Source organism: Vulpes vulpes, chromosome 13 (genome assembly GCF_048418805.1).
Source record: "Vulpes vulpes isolate BD-2025 chromosome 13, VulVul3, whole genome shotgun sequence".
In the NCBI taxonomy this organism is placed as follows: Eukaryota; Metazoa; Chordata; class Mammalia; order Carnivora; family Canidae; genus Vulpes; species Vulpes vulpes.
This window is the reverse complement of record NC_132792.1, coordinates 125,990,564-126,009,738: the sequence shown is the minus strand read 5'-3', so window position 1 is coordinate 126,009,738 and position 19,175 is coordinate 125,990,564. Positions and strand designations below refer to the sequence as shown.

Genomic DNA, 19,175 nt, shown 5'->3' with positions numbered 1-19,175 from the left:
AATGCAGGACAGCGTAGCGGTTCAGGGCATGGACTAGGGAACTAGATTCCCAGGGTTCAGATCCTAGCTCTGCTGTTTATTAGCTACTTCCTACCTCTGTGACTCTTACATGTTACTCACTGTGACTCAGTTTCCTCTTCTTATTTTATTTTTTTAAAAGATTTTATTTATTTATTAATGAGAGACACAGAGAGAAACAGAGAGAGGCAGAGACACAGGCAGAGGGAGAAGCAGGCTCCATGCAGGGAGTCCAACAAGGGACTTGATCCCAGGTTTCCAGGATCACACCCTGGGCCAAAGACGGCGCTAAACCGCTGAACCACCCAGGCTGCTCTCCTCTTCTTTTTTTATTTTTTATTTATTTATTTATTTTTTATGTCTACAAATTATACATTTAATAGTTCCACAAATTTGGCAAAGTTCATGATGACATCTAGGATTTTTTAAAAACAGATTTGTTTATTTTAGAGATAGAGAAAGAGAGCAGCATGGTGGGAGAGAAAGACTCTCAAACAGACTTCCCGCTGAGCATGGAGCCTGACATAGGGCTCCATCTCACGACCCTGAAATTATAACCTGAACCAAAATCAAGAGTCAGACACTTAACTGACTGAGCCATCCAGGCACCCCAGTTTCCTCTTCTATAAAATGGAGATAACAATGGAACTTATTTCTTGGGGGTTGTTATTAGTGATTAAATGAGTTAATATATGTGAAGCACATAAACAGTGTCTGGTACATAGTAAACACTGTAAGTATTAACATTATTATTAGTCATGCCTTTATGAAAGGTGGAAAATGAAATCAAAGAGGGCTGTGTGTTTTAAGAATATATGTCTTCAAAAAAAAAAAAAAAAGAATATATGTCTTCAGAGAATAAGAAACAAGTTCATTTGTTGAAACACTGGCAGCCAGTCCTCTTTGCTCATTTATGTTATTGCCTGGACCCATAGGAATTTGACTTTGTAACACTTGTGGACTATGACCCTAATAGCCTGAAAATGTAAAATCATGCTTGATGTGTAGTTTAGAAGCAATCTGCTTTTGTATTCCTTTCATCACAGATGAGAATCAGTGTTCCATTCGTAAAACTGGCATATTGATTAACAATTAAATGCAGGTTGTAATTACTCATACATTTTATTTTAGGGAAACCTGAAGAATTCTTGGATTACAACAGGTGAAGACTCTGGGATGGATGAAGCTGCCACGAAACAATTCTCCCATGGCAATGTAGATACTGTCAAGGGTCCATCTGCCAGTGAGACTGAGAAATGGAAGCTAGAACTGGTAAGAATTTGGGTGTTTTTCTCTTATGCATCTACTTTTTTTGTACCTCTTTTTGTTTTTTAATCATGGTAGATATACATACTATTAAATTTAGTGTTTTCGTCATTTTAAAATTTACCATTTAACCATGATAAGTGTACAACTTATTTGCATTAAATACAATCATGGTGTACAACACTCTCCATTTCCAGAACTTGTATCATCCTAAACAAAAACTCTGTACCCATGAAATAATAACTTCCATCCCCCTCTCTCCCAACCCTTGGCAATCTCTTCTACTTTCCAATCTCTATAAATTTGCCTAGTCTAGGTACCTGACATATGTGGAATCAAACAATATTTGTCCTTTTATGTCTGACATGTTTCATCTAGCATAATGTTTTCAAGGTTCATCTGTGGTGTAGCACATATTAGAATTTTGTGCCTTTTTAAGAGTAATATTCCAGTTACATATACACCATACTTTGTTTATCCATTCATTTGCTCATGAACATTTTAGTTTGTTACCACCTTTTGGCTCTTATGAATAAAGCTACCATGGACATCAATGTACAAGTCTGTTTTTTCCCTACTTTCACTTCCCTTGGGCATATAATCAGAATGATTGGATCATGTGATAATTCATTCTTTTCTTTTTCTGCTCCTCAGACTCAGTCATTTGAACTGTCCTATATTAAAGTTTGCTGATTCTTTGTTCTGCTACTCATATCTGCTCTTCTATGCCTTTAGGAATTTTTTATTTCATTTGTTGTACTTTTCAGCTCCAGATCTGTTTAGTTCCTTCTATAATTTGCTTTCTTTAAGTTTTTATCTTAATTCCAGTTAGCATAGAGTATTATATTAGTTTCAGGTGTACAGTTGTTTTCCTTATTTCTTTTAGTCCTTTGGTCATATTTTCTCTTAGCTCTTTGAGCATATTTAAGATTATTGTTCTAAAGAGTTGTCTAGTAGGTCTGGTATCTATAGATTTTTTTTTAATGGTGGTTCATGTAGATTTATTTTGTACCTCTAAGTGGGCCATATTTTCCTGTTTCTTTGTATGTTTTGTGATTTTTTTTGATTGAAAAGTAGACATTGAAATGAACTATTAAACTGTGATAACTCTGGAAATCCAATATCCCAGTTCCCTATGGTTCTGTCTCTTTTATTATTGAAGGTTATATTGTCCCTTTTGTTTTGATACTTTTCCAGATTATTTCTGTAGACTATTCTTTGTTGTGTGTGATTACTGAAGTCTCTTTCATTAGCTCATGTTTAGGTAATGTTTGACAGAGATTCCCATGAATGCCAGGAGCTAAAACAAGTAAACAAACAACCACCAAAAAAATATGCATAGAAAAATCAAAAAAAAAAAAAAAAAAAGAAAAAGAAAAATAGCCACCTCTGCCAGTGTTTGCAGGTGTGCTCAGTGCTGGGGCATTCCTTCACCATGTAGCTGGGCTTGCTCTGAGCCTAGAGATTAGCTTGAGCTGAAAGCTTTAAGGTCTTCTCAGGACTGAGCATGTGTCTTTCCTGGACATGCTCCTGGTTTTCTGAATTTCCCTCATATAACACAGCTGGTTTTAAATATACTCACTTCCCAGAGTCAAAAATAATTTTATTTTCAGATAAATGATACTTTCCAATCTTTTGATCTGTGTAACAGGCCTTTCTTCTTCCTCCTGTTTGAAGTTTTCCTTGTATTAAATTTGACGTGGTAGAATTGATCAGCAATGATGAAAATGTAAAAACGATACTGTAAATGGAGGGTTTCAGGGGAAGATAGAATGGATGATAGTTCAGCTCTCATCATCTCTCAGTGTTATTTTTATAGTTTTCTAAAGTCTCTTTCTGGCCCCAGCCTCCCTCCTTTCTCTGTCCCTAACTCAAGCTTTATTCTGCTATTTTGGAAAGAGTTCCTTTAAAAAAAAAAAGAAAGAAAGACTAAGTCGTATTGTTTTTCCAGCTGAATAATCTCTGATAACTACTTAATACCCACCCATGGGATAAAGATCAATCTCCTGAACCATCCACAATTTGCCTCAAACAACCTTTCTGGCCTCATTTCTGTCAGTTTCTCCAATATTACTGTAGACACAGATCACTCACTACTTAACTACTTCATAAACTTATTACCTACCTCCATTCCTTTTTGCATTGCTGACTGTGATTTATGCAGACATCCTGGCCTAAAATGTTTCCTTATCTTCTGCCCCAAAAAGGTTTCCATCCTGTAAGACTTCATTCAAATGCCCCCTCTGATTCTGCCTTCCCTGATTACATTCTTCTGCTCTTCTGTTTCTCACATTAGAATTAATTTCTCTTTTATGTCTCCGCTTAGTGTTGTATTTATAACTGTTATGGATTCATTTGTATCCAGTTTGTGTCAGAGGTCCATCCTTGCATCTCTGTGTCCTATGTCCTAAATCTTTCTCAGTGTTTGAGAATATTGTGAATATTGCTGCTATAGACATTCTTTAATATACCTGGTGATGTGCATGGCACACATTTATGTTGGGTATGTACCTTGAAGTGGAATTGTTGGTCTTGGGATCCGTATGTGTTCACAATGAGTAGTTAGGGTAAACTTTCTGAGTGGTTTTTATCAGTTTACACTTCTATAGCAGCATAGGAGTGATATCATTTCTTCATATTCCCAACACATTATATTGTCAGTTTTTTTCTGATGGACCTATAATGCTATCTCATTGTGATTTTCATTTGCATTTCTCTAATTACTCAGGAGATTGAATATCTTTTCATGTATTTATCAGTGTCCTTCTTTGTGAGGCACATGTTCAAATATCCTATTCATTATTTTAAGGTAACTGACATTGTTTTTTTTTTTTAACTACTTTATATATTTTGGATATAAGCTCTTTAAGGATTATTGTAAATATATTTTCTGACTTTTTCTTTTCTTTTTTTTTCTTTCTTCATGACTAATCTAAAAATTTCTTAATTTTATTATAAACTAATTTATCAGATTTTTCCCTTTATTGTTTAATGCTTTCTGTATCCTATATAAAAGACTTTTTCCGGGCCCAGGTCATAAAGATATCCTGTTATATTATCTTCTAGAAACTTTATAGTCTTACTTTTAACATTTAAATCTATAATCCACCTGTCTTTATTTTTTTATGTGATGTATAGGGGGTCATTCTTGTTCTTTTCCCATATGGAAAAGATATGGAAAAAGATATATCTATATATATCTATATCTATAGATATATCTATATATATCTATATATAGATATAGATATAGATATAGATATAGATATAGATATAGATATCCCAGTACCATTTGTCAGAAGGACAGTCCTTTGTCTGATATCTTTGTCATAAATCAGGTGTACATATATGTTTGGACTCTGTGTTTTATTTCTTTAGCTTTTATGCTACTATCATCCTCTCTTGATTGTTATAGCTCTATGCCTGATAGACCACATACCACTTCTTCCAACATTATACTTTGTCCTCAAGAGTTTTTTATTTCTGGGGTGCCTGGGTGGTGTAGTCGGTTGAGCATCTGATTCTTGGTTTCGGCTCAAATCCTAATCTCAGGGTTGTGAGATCGAGACCTGAGTTAGGCAATTAGGCTCCACGCTCAGCACAGAGTCTCTTAAGATTCTCTCTCCCTCTTCTGCCCCTCTGCTCACGCTCACTCTCTCAAATAAATAAATAAATAAATAAATAAATAAATAAATAAAATAAAGAGTGCATCTTCTTTCTGGCTCTTTATATTTCCAAATACAATATAGAATCATTTTGTCAGATTCCAAAAAGCCCTTATGAGGCTTTGACTCAGTTTATCTTTAAGCTATAGGTCACTTAGGGGAGAAGACATCTTTATGGTATTATATCATCTAATCCTTTAAACTTATGGATCACTCTATTTACTTAGGTCACCTTTAATTTTTGTCCATAATCTTTTACAGTTTTCTGAGTAAAGGTCTTCATATCATTCAGTAGAATTATTTCTATATTAGTTATCTTTGATATTATCATAAATGACATAAATATTTTAAAATTTTCATTGCTGAGTCCTCCTTGGTGGGATGGGGCAGACACATGGTTTTTGTATTTTGGCCAACTCCTACTTTCTTTTGAGTAGGTATATTTTTTATCCTTTTACATTTTTTTTAAAGATTTTATTTATTCATGAGAGACCCAGAGAGAGAGAGGCAGAGAGAGAACCAGGCTCCCCGCAGGAAGCCTGATGTGGGACTCGATCCCAGTACTCCAGGATCATGCCCTGATCCAAAGGCAGACATTCAAACCACTGAGCCACCCAGGCATACCTATCCTTTTACTTTTAATAAATTTGTATCTTCGTATTTAATCTGGGTCTCTTGTAGGTAACCTATAGCTGAGTTTTGCTTTCTTATTCAATCTAACAATATCTGCCTTTTAAATGCAATTATTTATGTACTTGAGTTTAAGTCCACTATCCTGCTATTTGGCTTCGTTTTTTTATGATCTTTTTTTCTCTTACCTCCCCCTCCTTTTTTTTTTTTTTTTTTTTTTTTGCCTTCTTTTGAATCAGTTGAATATTTTTATGGTTCCATTTTGCCTTCTTTTACCAGTCTGAAAAAATTTTTAGCACCAGCATTCCCCCAATTGCTCAATTGCAGAAACTTAGGACTTTTTAAAAAAATTTTATTTATTTATTCATAGAGACACACAGACAGAGAAAGAAAGGCAGAGACACCGGCAGAGGGAGAAGCAGGCTCCATGCAGAGAGCCTGACATGGGACTCCATCCAGAGTCTCCAGGATCACACCCCGGGCTGCGGGTGGCGCTAAACCGCTGTGCCACCGGGGCTGCCCTAGGATTATTTTTAATATATTTTTCTCCCCCATTATCTATTAAATTACAAAATTCTGTCAATTTTGGTCTTATGTAGCTCCCTACTAAATTCTTTCTTTTCCTTCCTTACTGTTTGATTATGTTTATTCACGTGCCTATCTCTTCCCTCTGTAGTTGCAGTGCACTTCTTCATTGGTCTTCCCTTTTCCATACTTCAGAGTGACTTAAGGTTCAAATCTGATAAAGTTTTCAATGTTCACCCAGTGCCTCTACTACATGGAGATTACATGAATTGTCTGGGTAAAGGTCTTATGTATTTAGTTTTCCATGGCCCATTCTCACCTGTCCCACCCATCTCTATCCACTCTTCCATCTAGCTTTTTATCTGTGGGGATACAGATCCACTCACTGGCCAGACATGTTTTCTCTAGCCTCTATGCCTTTTTCTCTATTGGAAGTTAATCCTTTAAGTATTAGTGCTTCTTCCATGAAGTCTTCTTTAGTTCTCTTAAGCTGAATTACAAGTTCCTGCATCTCTGATTTCAGTTTACCTTCTATATACCTCCCTGGAGTGAATTATATATAATTGAAATTGTCCTCATGTTTTTCTTTTATTTTTTTTAAAGATTTTATTTATTTATTTATTTATTTATTTATTCATTCATTCATTCATTCATTCATTCATTCATTCATGAGAGACACACACACACACACAGAGAGAGAGAGGCAGAGACACAGGCAGAGGGAGAAGCAGGCTCCATGCAGGGAGCCCGATGCAGGACTTGATCCTGGGTCTCCAGGATCAGGACCTGGACTGAAGGTGGTGCTAAACCGCTGAGCCACCCGGGCTGCCCTGTCCTCATGTTTTTCTGTTCCTTCTGAGAATATAAGCTCCTTGGGGTTAAAGTCATCTCCATATTAGATACCCAATAAATATTTGCTGAATGAAAGAACAGGAGAATACTAGCAACTCTTGTAATTAGTATATCAGTTTGGTCTGTCATTTACTGTGATTTATAACTTTCCTTTTATCATTCATCCAGGACTCATTTATTGTTTGTCATTACACAGCATTCACAGTGTGGGATCCTTGCCCTCATGGACCTTATAGGTTAAAATTGGTTTTTCCCAGAGTCACACTTTTAAAAGTAAGAACTGCTGTATGCATTTTTTTAAAGATTTATTTATTTGTTTATTTATTTATTTATTTATTTATTTATTTATTTATTTATTTATTTATTTATTCATGATAGACACAGAGATTGAGAGAGAGGCAGAGACACAGGAGGAGGGAGAAGCGGGCTCCATGCCGGGAGCCTGATGCAGGACTCGATCCTGGGACCCCAGGATCGTGCCCTGGGCCAAAGGCAGGGGCCAAACCGCTGAGCCACCCAGGGATCCCCTGCTGTATGCATTTTTTAAAGAAATGGGGAGAGGGCAGCAAATAACCATTTCATGACTAAGTACTGCTTTGTGGGTATACACTCAATAAAAGTGAGTTACAGAAAGTGTTTCTGGAGAGGACACATTATTTTTCCTCTTTGGTAAAAGGAAGGAAATTGAGTTTAATATTAGTAATTAAAATTTGCTAATAAAGCACAGAACATGGAGAAAAGGCACACTTTTTGTTTTCTTTTCTAAAGGAGAGGCTAAAGCTTACTTATGAAGAAAAGACTGGTATCCTGGAATCTCAATTGAAGTTTTTAAGGTAAAGTATCTTCATCCATTTAAAAATCATAGCAAAAGCATAATGATGGTAAAATATATTCAAATGTTTGCTGACATGCTAGGTTTACTCAATATAAGAATGACTTGATGACATTTTATGTTCAATATAAGAAATATCCTCAGGTATTAAAGGAACAGGAGCATAAAATTGTGAAGTCTCATCTCAGAGAACTGTGATCTGAATTATAAATTTTGTCCCTTTATCAGTTATGAAATATTTGTGTTTTCTCATGGAATTAAGAATCACTAGCTGCTCTGGTATAAATTACGCTTTTAAAATAAAATACTGAAAATAAAGCATTGTGGTTTTCAAATTAGAAGCAAGTATTTTTTCTTTTTTTTTTTTTTTTTGTATTTTTTCTTTATAGGTATTTTTATCTAATTTTAAAAATTTTAACAATAATAGTTTGAGCATTTTTCTATATATTATGAATATGAGTATACTAGTCCCCTCTTTTCTGTAGGAAATACATTCAAAGACCCTCAAGAGATGCCTGAAACTGTGGATAGTACTGAACCCTATATATATATTGTTTTCCATGTACATACATATCTATGATAAAGTTTAATTTATAAGAGATTAGGCACAGTAAGAGACAAACAGCTAACTAATAATAGAATAGTTATAGCAATATACTGTATTAAGAGTTATGGGAAAAAAAGAGTTATGGGAATATGGTCTCTCAAAATAGCTTATTGTCCTGCATTGATGCTTGGGATGATATGAGATCTAAAATTCCCCATGTAGGGGATCCCTGGGTGGCGCAGTGGTTTAGTGCCTGCTTTTGGCCCAGGGCGCGATCCTGAAGACCCGGGATCGAATCCCACGTCAGGCTCTCGGTGCATGGAGCCTGCTTCTCCCTCTGCCTGTGTCTCTGCCTCTCTCTCTCTCTCTCTCTGTGACTATCATAAATAATAAATAAAAATAAATAAACAAACAAACAAATAAATAAATAAAATTCCCCGTGTAATGAGATAAAGTGAGGGGAATGACATATGCGTTGTGACCTAGACGATTAGGCTACCACTGACCTTCTGATCATCCATCAGAGGGTCGATCATCTGCTTCTGAACCTTGGTTGACCTCAGTAACTCAAATCATGGGAAGTGAAACTGGGGGGGTACTTTTATATACACAGTAAGTTTTCAAGTATTTTTTGACCTTTTTAAAAGAAATCTCAATAAAACCTATATATTATAGATTAACGATTAGTATGTATTATGGGCAGAAAATGATATCAGGAGTTGATTTTGGGAGGTGTTAAAGCTTATTTTAAATAGTGACAATGAAATATTTTTCAATCAAACAAACTTTAAAATAATCTTTATAACTTTAATAAGTCTAATTTGAAATAAAATTTAAAATCTTCAGGCCACATATTATTTGAGACATAAGCACAATAATGTTAAGTACCAGAACTCTTGGCTTTCATGCACACTACCATTTGTTTTAATTTGCTTTTATGCACTTTATACCTTATCCTGATTAGTTTTAGGGTTTCTGCAGAGACTTTTATTTTTTCATGAAGAAACCTAGCATTTATAAAATGGCCTACTTTTTGCTTTCTTGCTTTTATTATATTGTGATTTCCATTGGGTTTTGATTCTTCAGTTTTTTTTTATTTTTTATTTTTTATTTTTTTTAAAAATTTTTATTTATGATAGTCACACACACAGAGAGAGAGAGAGAGAGAGAGAGAGAGAGGCAGAGGGAGAAGCAGGCTCCATGCACCGGGAGCCCAACGTGGGATTCAATCCCGGGTCTCCAGGATCGCGCCCTGGGCCAAAGGCAGGAGCCAAACCGCTGCGCCACCCAGGGATCCCTGATTCTTCAGTTTTTAAAGTAATATATTTCTAGGTCACTGTGGTAATTTGACTTATTTTGTCTCATTCATAAGTCAAATGTGCCATCTTTAATTACACTAAAATACTACTTTAGAATGAACTAGACTTTGTTCCCTGCAGCTTCTATTTCTTTCTTTTTCTTTTAGTATAACTTAAGATTATTTGGAGTCATTTTCTTTAAGAAAGAGATAAAACCACCACTCTCAGAAACTCTGGCTTTCTGGTATTTATTTCTTTTTAATTTTTTTGGCATTTCAAATAATCACATCTGTCTGAGTGTTATGAATTTGAAACTGACAGAAATAGTAATGGAGACCCTTTGATTTTGGAATGTGCTTCCAAATTTCCTTTTACAAAGACTTTGAAAGTCAGACTTTTTCTACATGATATTTTAGAAAAAAAACATATTATGCTGAAGATATCTTGGGCAAAGGGCAAAAACAGCTTTTTTTTCACCTCAGACTGTCATTAGATTAGCTTTTTTTTTTCTTAAGATTTTATTTATTTATTCATAGAGATGCAGAGAGAGAGGCAGAGACACAGGCAGAGGGAGAAGCAGGCTCCATGCAGAGAGCCTGACGCGGGACTTGATCCCGGGACTCCAGGATCACACCCTGGGCCGCAGGCGGCACTAAACCGCTGTGCCACCGCCACCGGGGCTGCCCTAGATTAGCTTTTTTAACCCTTAGATTGCCTGCGGATCTTTCCTACCTCCTCAGTGCTGCCTGAAAGCTCCCCCGCCTCCACCTCCATTCCAGAGTGGAGGTATTGTGTGACTCGATTATTGGTTTCTCTTCTGTGATAGCTGGTTAGGAGAGCTATAGCTCCCTGAGTATAATAGAAACTGATTGAGCTGGAGATAAAGTACATGCTTTCAGTAGTCCAAGTATTTAAGGGCTATTTTCTCCTTTGTAAACTAGGACGTTTTATTCACACACACACACACACACACACATACACAATAGGAAAGGAATATCTGTGCAAGGAAGCTCAATTGTCCCAGTTGACTTTACCAAAGCTTTATGGAGAAAGGATGGGGGTGAAAATACAACCCATACATTGGTTGTTTTATCCTTAAAAGGTCAGCATGGAGAAGAACTCATCCAAGGATGATCTCCTATAATAAAACAAATAGACACACACACATAGACACACACATAATACACACTTCTTCAACACTTTCTTTTAGCAAGCTGCTTATTTCCAGCTAATAGCTGCTACTTTATAAATCTCCATGGGCTGGTAAATTCTATATAGCTTCTTTCTAGAAGAAGAGAGCAGCCCACTTTCTTATGAAATAGCTTTTTATAGAACTTTGTGGTTAGAGAATTTTTTAAAGTTTTTTTTCTCCTAAAGAAAAATGAGCAATAGTAAGTTACTCCTGGATAAAACTCATGAGCTTTATGTAATTTTCTAAGGGTTAACACTTGGAATAGGGCATTTCCCTCAATTCAAGGATGTTACATTGCCTCACTTCTTTTTTGAGAGAATTTATTTAGGATTTGTATTTGGAGTTTTATTCTTGATCAGTGGGTAATATAATGTAATGGAGATGGGATCCTTTGAACAGAGAGCCAGTTATCAAGAGGCAGACTAATCTGTGTTAAAATCTTACAAGAACTTGGGCTAATTATTTAATATATTCAAGTCTCACTTTATTCAAAGTGTCAATTAGGATAATCACACTTACGTTTTAGGGTTGTGGTAAGAATTAATTAGATATTGTATACAGAGCACCTCATAAGGTAAGCACCCATAAGTGATAGTAGCAGTTATCTCTGGGATAATATGTGAAAGTAATGTACCTAGTACTTACTAGAACTTTCTTTTCCTTCTTTTCAGGAAAGACCTAGCTGAATATCAGAAAAATTGTGAAGATCTTAAAGAGCAACTAAAGCATAAAGAGTCTCTTCTTGCTACTAATATTTCTAATCGAGTTGGTGGCCTTTGTTTGAAATGTGCTCAGCATGAAGCTGTTCTCTCCCAAACCCATAATAATGTTCATGTGCAGACCATTGAAAGACTGACTAAGTAAGTATGCTTCTCCACACGGAGATTTTGCAACATGGAAAATTGTGTCTTTAAAGGAGCATTGTGCTCTTTCATCCCCATGCTGTCTCTTGTGGGATTGATGCTGAGCTTCAAATAAAATGGATTTTATTTTATTTCATTGGAGTTTTCTTTTTTTTTTTTTTTTTTTCATTGGAGTTTTCTTAAAGACAGAACAGGTGAGTTCTGCCAGCTGTGTGTGACCAGGTCCTTGGGACAAGTGATTTTACCTCTCTTGGCCTCGGTCTCATCTTGAAGTGAGAGGATTAAAGTAAATAATCTTTTCAATTCTGCTCATGTCTATGAGTCTATAATTGCAAATCCGGCACTTTTTGTAACAAAAATGAATTTGAAAGGAATTCTTTTTTTTTTTTTTTTTTAAGATTTTTTATTTATTTGAGAAAGAGGGAGAACACAAGAGTGTGCAAGCACTGGCAGATTGAGGGAGGCAAAGGCAGAGGGAGATGCAGGCTTCCCACTGAGCAGGGAGCCTGACTTGGGGCTTGATCCCAGAACTCTGGGATCCTGACCTGAGCTGAAGGCAGACGCTCAACTGAGCCACTCAGGTACCTCCTGGACTTCTCTTGTTTGGAGGAATAATACCTACATGTTGGGATTTTACTGGGACACTTAGCCTTGTGATTAGAGCAAAATTGCCTGAGGATTCATTTTCTGGTTCTACTACTAACTGCCTATATAACCTCATGAAAGTTACTTAACTTCTCATACCTCAATTTCCCCATTTTAAAAATGGAGATAGAAGTACCTAATAGTGTTATTTTGAGGGTTCTTTGAAAGAGTACCTATACAGTGCTTAAAAGAGTTCCTGACAAATAATAAATGCCCCATAAATATTAAAACTCCTCTGTACCTCTCACTCCAAAAGCAATCAAAATGTCTAGTAGCAATGGTTTCCATAAGTGACTAACCTTTTGGTTGTTACATAAAAACTGAAATTCTGGGATCCCTGGGTGGCTCAGTGGTTTAGCGCCTGCCTTCAGCCCAGGGTGTGATCGTGGAGACCCAGGACCAAGTCCCACATCGGGCTCCCTGCATGGAGCCTGCTTCTCCCTCTGCCTGTGTCTCTGCCTCTCTCTCTCTCTCTTTCTCTCTCTCTCTGTGTCTTTCATGAATAAATAAATAAATCTTTAAAAAAAAAAACCCTGAATTTCTCTAGTATGGACTAAAGAATAGTTTCTATAATCTGAGCTGATGGTCCTATTTTTTGTTAAATATTATATTAAATTATTCTTATATTTTTTAAATATATTATTAAATTATTGTTATTTATTTCACGTAACTTTAAAATTTAGTAAGTATATATTAAATATATTTTCAGATCCAACTACCGTGTGGCAAACATTTATTACATACCAAGGATTCTGCCAGGCATTTTTTTTTTTTTAAGATTTATTTATTTATTTATTCATGAGAGACAGAGAAAAAGGCAGAGACACAGGCAGAGGGAGAAGCAGGCAGGGAGCCCGACGTGGGACTCGGTCCTGGGTCTCCAGGATCACGCCCTGGGCCGAAGGCAGGCGCTAAACCACTGAGCCACCTGGGCTGCCCTGCCAGGCAGTTTTTAAAAAAATAATCTTTTTTAGCATTTATGAGGTAAATATTATTACCCTCATTTTTGCAGCTAGGGAAACTGAGGCTCAGAGAAATTAAAAATTTACATGTTTACATTAGAAACAAAAAGAATAGAACCATACTTCACAAAAACAAATTCAAGATGGTTTAAAGACCCAGATATAATTCAGACTATAAAAGCATTAAAAGAAAATATAGGAAATTATCTTTATGGCTTCTGGCTAGGTCAAATCTTGAACATGGTATGGAAAATGAATGCTATAAAGGAAGAAATTATACATTTAGCTTCATTAAAAAGAAACTTATGATATAATGATACAAATGAAATTAAAAGACTGGGGAAAATATTTGCATGTTGCATAACAAAAAATTGGTATATTATCTAAAGAACATCCTTTGTTTCAAACACAAAGGACAAACTGTACAGTTGCAATGTGGATAAAGAATAGGAATTGGTGAGCAGGGGCACCTAGATGGCTCAGTCAGTTGAGTGTCTGTCTTTGGCTCAGGTCATGATCTCAGGGTCCTGGGATTGAGCCTGCCCATCAGGTTCCCTGCTCTGCAGGAAGTCTGTTGCTCACCTCTGCTGCTCCACCTGTTTGTGTGCTGTCTCCCTCCCTCTCTGTCAAATAAATAAATAATAAAATCTTTAAAAAAAAAAAAAGGAATTGGTGAGCAATTAAATAGGGGAGATGTCAATATAAGAGAAGGTATTCACTCTGTTATTATTCAGGGAAATGCAGATTTTCAAAAAACCAACCCCTCAAATTGGTGAAAGTTAAAGAGATTGATAGTGACAATAATTGGGGAGCTGTGAGTGAGCGAGTATTTTCACACCCTGCTTGTGGGAACTGTAAGTCAATAACTGTTTTGTCGGGTAATTTAGCATTACCCATTAATAGTTAAAGTATATTTCAAAATCTAACCCAAAGAACATATGTATGTATACAACGGAATCATTCTAGGGAATGTTTTTGCAACATTATTTGTAATTGGTGACATTGTGATATGTTAAGAAATATGTATTTTGGTCTTCATCTTTAATTCTTGGCACAGAGCTCCTAACCTATAATTTCCTAAATGATAAAAACAATAGAAATATCCTTTGTTATACTTGGTTTCTATTTCCTGCTCCTGAAATAGCTCTTGAACATCAAGGTGAAAGGAACATCTTTTGTTATTCTTAACAAGCTCCTCTGAGTAATACCTGAGTTCACCTTAATTAGATGACTTTTGGAAACCCACTAAGGATGGGTATGGGGCTGGTTCCCAGGGCAACCAGCCATGTGATTAGAGCATTGGAACTTTCAGGCCCTCCTCCCTAATCTCTGTGGAGTGGGCGGGGACTGGAGATTGAGTTCAGTCACCAAAGCCTAATGATTTTATCAATCATGCCTATAGAACCTCCATAAAAACCCTAAACAATGGAATTTGGAGGGCTTCTAGGCTGGTGAACATATCAAGATGCTGGGAGGGTGGCATGCCCAGAGGTGGCACAGAAACTCCACCCCCCTTCCCACACACTTTGCTCTGTGCATCTCTTCCATTTAACTGTTTGTGAATTGTGTCCTTTATAATAGGGGAATAGTAAGTAAAGCACTTTCCTGAGTTCTGAGCTGTCAGCAAATTATCAAAACTGAGGTACAGGTCATGAGAGCCCTTGATTTCTGGCCAATTGTTCAGAAGTACAGGTGACAATCTGGGACTTGCAATTGGTACCTGAAGTGGGAGACAGTCTTGTGGGACTGAGCCTTAACCTGAGGGGTCTGTGCTAACTCCAGGAAATTAATGTCCCAATTGAGTGAATATCAACTGAGAATTGGAGAATTGCTTGGTGTTGAAAACACACATAAGGTGTCAGAAGTGTGAATACAGAAACTGTGGAGGAAAACAAGAAGTTTTTCTTTTAGGTGTGAACAACCTAAATATCCTTCAAAGGTTTAGATAAATTGTTATGCACAGTAAAAGAAAAAAAGAATGAGGTAGATTTATGTGTACTAATGTGAGACTTAAGCTCCACAATGTATTGTTGAAGGAAAAAAATAAAAATGAAAAAGACACATCTGAAATGAAACTCATTTGTATTTTTATTTTTTAAAAAGGTCCATACCTGACCATACTATGTATTTTCTTCAGGTTCATACATAGGCATAGAAAAAGATTTGAAAGGATAAGCACCCAGTATTTAACAGTGATTGTCACTGAGTGGTGGAATATGGTACCAAAGTCAAACTATGTGTCAAATGGGTCTTTAGCTGTGTTGGTAATTATGTTTAGAAGGAGAATGTAATGAAAACTTCATTTAAAAAGGGCAAAAAGCATATTCAAAGTCACATTGATGAAGAGATACAGAGTTTAACTAAATGGTCTGGTATAACTAAACCAACAAATAGGTTTTTTTCCCCCCTTGCCTTTCATATTATCCTTATAGTTCATGAGAGTAATATTTTAAGAGGAAACTACAATGTTTGCATTGATTTCAGGGCTGACAGTCATTTAGAAATTGGATTCTTATTTAGTTATCTATTCCTTTGTCTCCATCCTAAATTTTAGCTCTTAGTCTTTTAAAGTAAATATCAACCTTCTCTGTTCAGTTTTCTGCTTTGTCAGCATATCATGAACTCATGTTCTACTTTCATAACAGAGTATAGTGGAAGGCTCCTGATTTTATTGTCAATGAAACCTTTGTCTATAAGATTCCTTTGGCCTAAGCTGGTGTTCAACTTCTTTCAACTTATTAATTCAGAATGCTGTATATTGAAAGTTATGCTGAGTTTGAAGGGTGGCCAGCACTTTTTAGGTCTGAATTTCTAGTTTTATGCATAATTAGAAGCCTAAACCCTCAGTGCCCTCTATCATAGAATTTCCTGCAGGATTCTAAGAGGGAATTTAAAAAAACTACATCCCAAATGTGATGCCTCAAAAGAGTGTCCCAGCCTTTGCTTGAAATGTGGCATTGTGACACGAGCTGTAAGTTCCTTTGTTGAACTTTTAGCATGGAATGTATTGAATATATGACAAGAGTAACTGGAGCACTTGAGAAGGACAGGATCAGGCAGACCACCAGTATGTTTGTGGCCCTGTGTTAGGAGAGTATACTTAACAACTGTTGATGACACTGGATATATTTTAAAAGTTGATTTGAAGGCCTTATAGTGTTTCTGAACTTCTGACTTCCACTCAGGCCTCATTATGTCATAGGGTGGGTAAGAGCGACAGTAACCTACGTAATGATCAAGCACCTTCAAATCAATAATCAGGATGGAACTTTTATATTAGATCCTTTTCCGTAGCTCCTCATGCCTTGGAGAAGTTTCTGTGTACCGTTCAGAAAAGAGAAGTGATTACTACTGTACTCTCCTGGGACTTTAGACCAGCTTGTGAATTTCGAGTGGGTCTTGGCAATGTTGTGTGTAGTTGGCTTTGAAAAACTATGCAGGAACTTCCCAGAAATGAGGAACAAGGAAATGTTGTAGTCAGCCTCCTAGACTTGCTTTTAAAAGACAGGGATAGTACTTACTAATTCTGCTTGAAACTGCTACTCCCTGTGGAATAACCAGAATTTCAGGCATTTCTTAGGCACCTTATCTTTCAAGATGAAGCTCATGCATACATGTATATCATACCAGCTCTCTCTTCCTTATTTTATACATTTGACCCAGGAGTGCCCCAGTGGCTCAGTCAGTTAAGCATCTACTTTTGGTTTAGGTTATGATACTGGAGTCCTGGGATTGAGCCCCATGTCAGGCTCTCTACTTGTCTGGGAATCTGCTTCTCCCTCTCCCTCTGTCCTTCCCCCTGCTTGTTCTCCTCACCCCACCCCACCCCCGCCGCCACCAAATAAATAAATGGAAAAAAAAAAAAAAAAAGATAGACATTTGACCCAGATTATTCAGGGACTTTCTCAGTGCTTGTTGCTCTGATTGTTGCACTAAATTCCTTAAGTACTCAATGCTCCTTATTAGCTGGTTCATCCCAGAACTTGCACCCACCTCCTTGCCTCCACTTCTGTGTTAGCTGCACTTCCATGGATCATTTGGTCATGGAATGTGACAGTGTTGATGCTGTCTTTCTTGCTCTGCTTCAGAAGACTCCTTGATGACACATGGTGTTCTTGAAGTACTCACAGACCTCTGGCCATTGCAGATGGTAATTTGGATAACTGCCACTTTGCAATCATATTGGTAGGTCATCTGTATTTGTACAGCTTCCCACTGGGAGAGGCATGCTCAGGCCTGGGCTCTGGGCTGGGCCTGTGAACTGGGAGCTCTGGAGCAGACCTGTAGCTGCCTGGATGGTTCTCCTCAGTGGCTGGAATTGACTGCTTCTGAAGGACGGATGATGCAGAATGGCATGGGGCCAGAAGAGGGGGAGCTAAATCACAAAGGTGACCTTGATTTGAGACTGGAGGCAAAGCCTTGTAGGAAGACAGGCCAACATGCCCAGAGCTGGTTTGTTTTCAGGGCTTGCTTTTAGGAAGGGCTGAATGAGTTGAAATAAAGCAAAACAAAAATGTAGCAACTGAGTAGATAATCCTAAAATAGCAAGATGGCTTCCTGTACCTATAAGTATGTATGCAATTTAGGCATCTCTCTAGAGCCTCCCAGGTGGTCTGAAGGCCATCTTACAGCATGCAGTACATTTCTCTACTGGAAAATTGGGAGTGTGTCAGTCAGGTGGCCATACAGATTTTTAGTGTAATCATTTCATGGGCTCACTGTTGAATGATGAGCTTTACAAGACATCAGTATTTGGGGGTGTTTATCTTTGATGATTGTCTGTGGTCTGAACTTGATGAGTTGATCGTCTGAAAACCTTCCTACCAGAACAACTAAACTCTTTAGTCTCCAACTCTAGGTAGCCTAGTGACTTTTAAAATCTAGATCCTGGGATCCCTGGGTGGCGCAACGGTTTGGCGCCTGCCTTTGGCCCAGGGCGCGATCCTGGACCCAGGATCGAATCCCATGTCGGGCTCCCGGTGCATGGAGCCTGCTTCTCCCTCTGCCTGTGTCTCTGCCTCTCTCTCTCTCTTTGTGTGACTATCATAAATAAATAAAAATTAAAAAATAAAAAAAGGATCCTTTAAAAAAAAGATGCATAAAAAATTAAATTAAAAAAAAATCTAGATCCTAGGATACTAGAACTAGAACTTTACCTCTTTTGATGCCCTTCTGTAGCAGAGTCACTACTCATTCATTGGGTCTTTTGTCCTCTGTTCCACTGATTATCTGCTACTGTGGCATATTCCTCTCTGCAAGAAGACATACTGAAAAAAGATTAAATAATACTAAGTGTTAAATCTCCCGTAAGAAGCAAATTGGTTGGATTTTGTTCCCTTTGTGATCTGTCTGCATACTATCAACACTGAGCTTTTCTGTTAATTCTTTTTAGTTGGAACTTTGGCTTCAGTTGAGGGCATGGCATCACAAACAGATCCAAGCATCACTGAGTGCTTTCTCAGTGGCTTTCACTTTGGCCTTCAAATAATCTGTTTTTTCTTACCTAGAATGATTTCACCTTGCTTTGATTCTTCTATTCTTTACATAACCATTGTGTTTGTATTTGATCAAAATAATTAACTCCCTTTTTTCATTTCCTTTAGAACAAAATAAGAGTAAATTATTTTTCTCAATTTAAAACATACCAAGAAATTCTTAAATTAAGATCACTGTGCTCTCATGAATTTTATGATAGTTGAAGCAATTATTTTTCTTTTTTTAACAAAACAGGCTTTTATGAAACTGCTAATAATTGTAACTTTGTTCAGTATTGCATATTTCTTAAAATATGAGAGCTTTCCAAATACCACAAATAGTTTAAATTATTTTATCGTTAAGAGATTTTTTTAAATGGAATCACTGGTTAATTCTGAAAGCAACTCA

The 19,175-nt window shown here is 36.8% G+C and overlaps 1 protein-coding gene across 9 annotated transcripts in view; it reads left to right on the top strand.

Annotated features, from left to right (window-relative positions):
- Positions 1 to 19,175, top strand: part of SDCCAG8 (SHH signaling and ciliogenesis regulator SDCCAG8) — a 241,697-nt gene that overhangs the window by 36,262 nt on the left and 186,260 nt on the right. For all 9 annotated transcript variants that reach the window (XR_011996324.1, XM_026003400.2, XM_072732861.1 and 6 more), the window contains 3 exons: positions 1,150 to 1,290; positions 7,722 to 7,786; positions 11,494 to 11,682. Coding sequence is in view for 8 of the 9 variants with exons in the window: in XM_026003400.2 (XP_025859185.1) it covers positions 1,150 to 1,290; positions 7,722 to 7,786; positions 11,494 to 11,682 (395 nt within the window). In the remaining variant the exon portion in view is untranslated. The remainder of the gene's footprint in view (positions 1 to 1,149; positions 1,291 to 7,721; positions 7,787 to 11,493; positions 11,683 to 19,175) is intronic.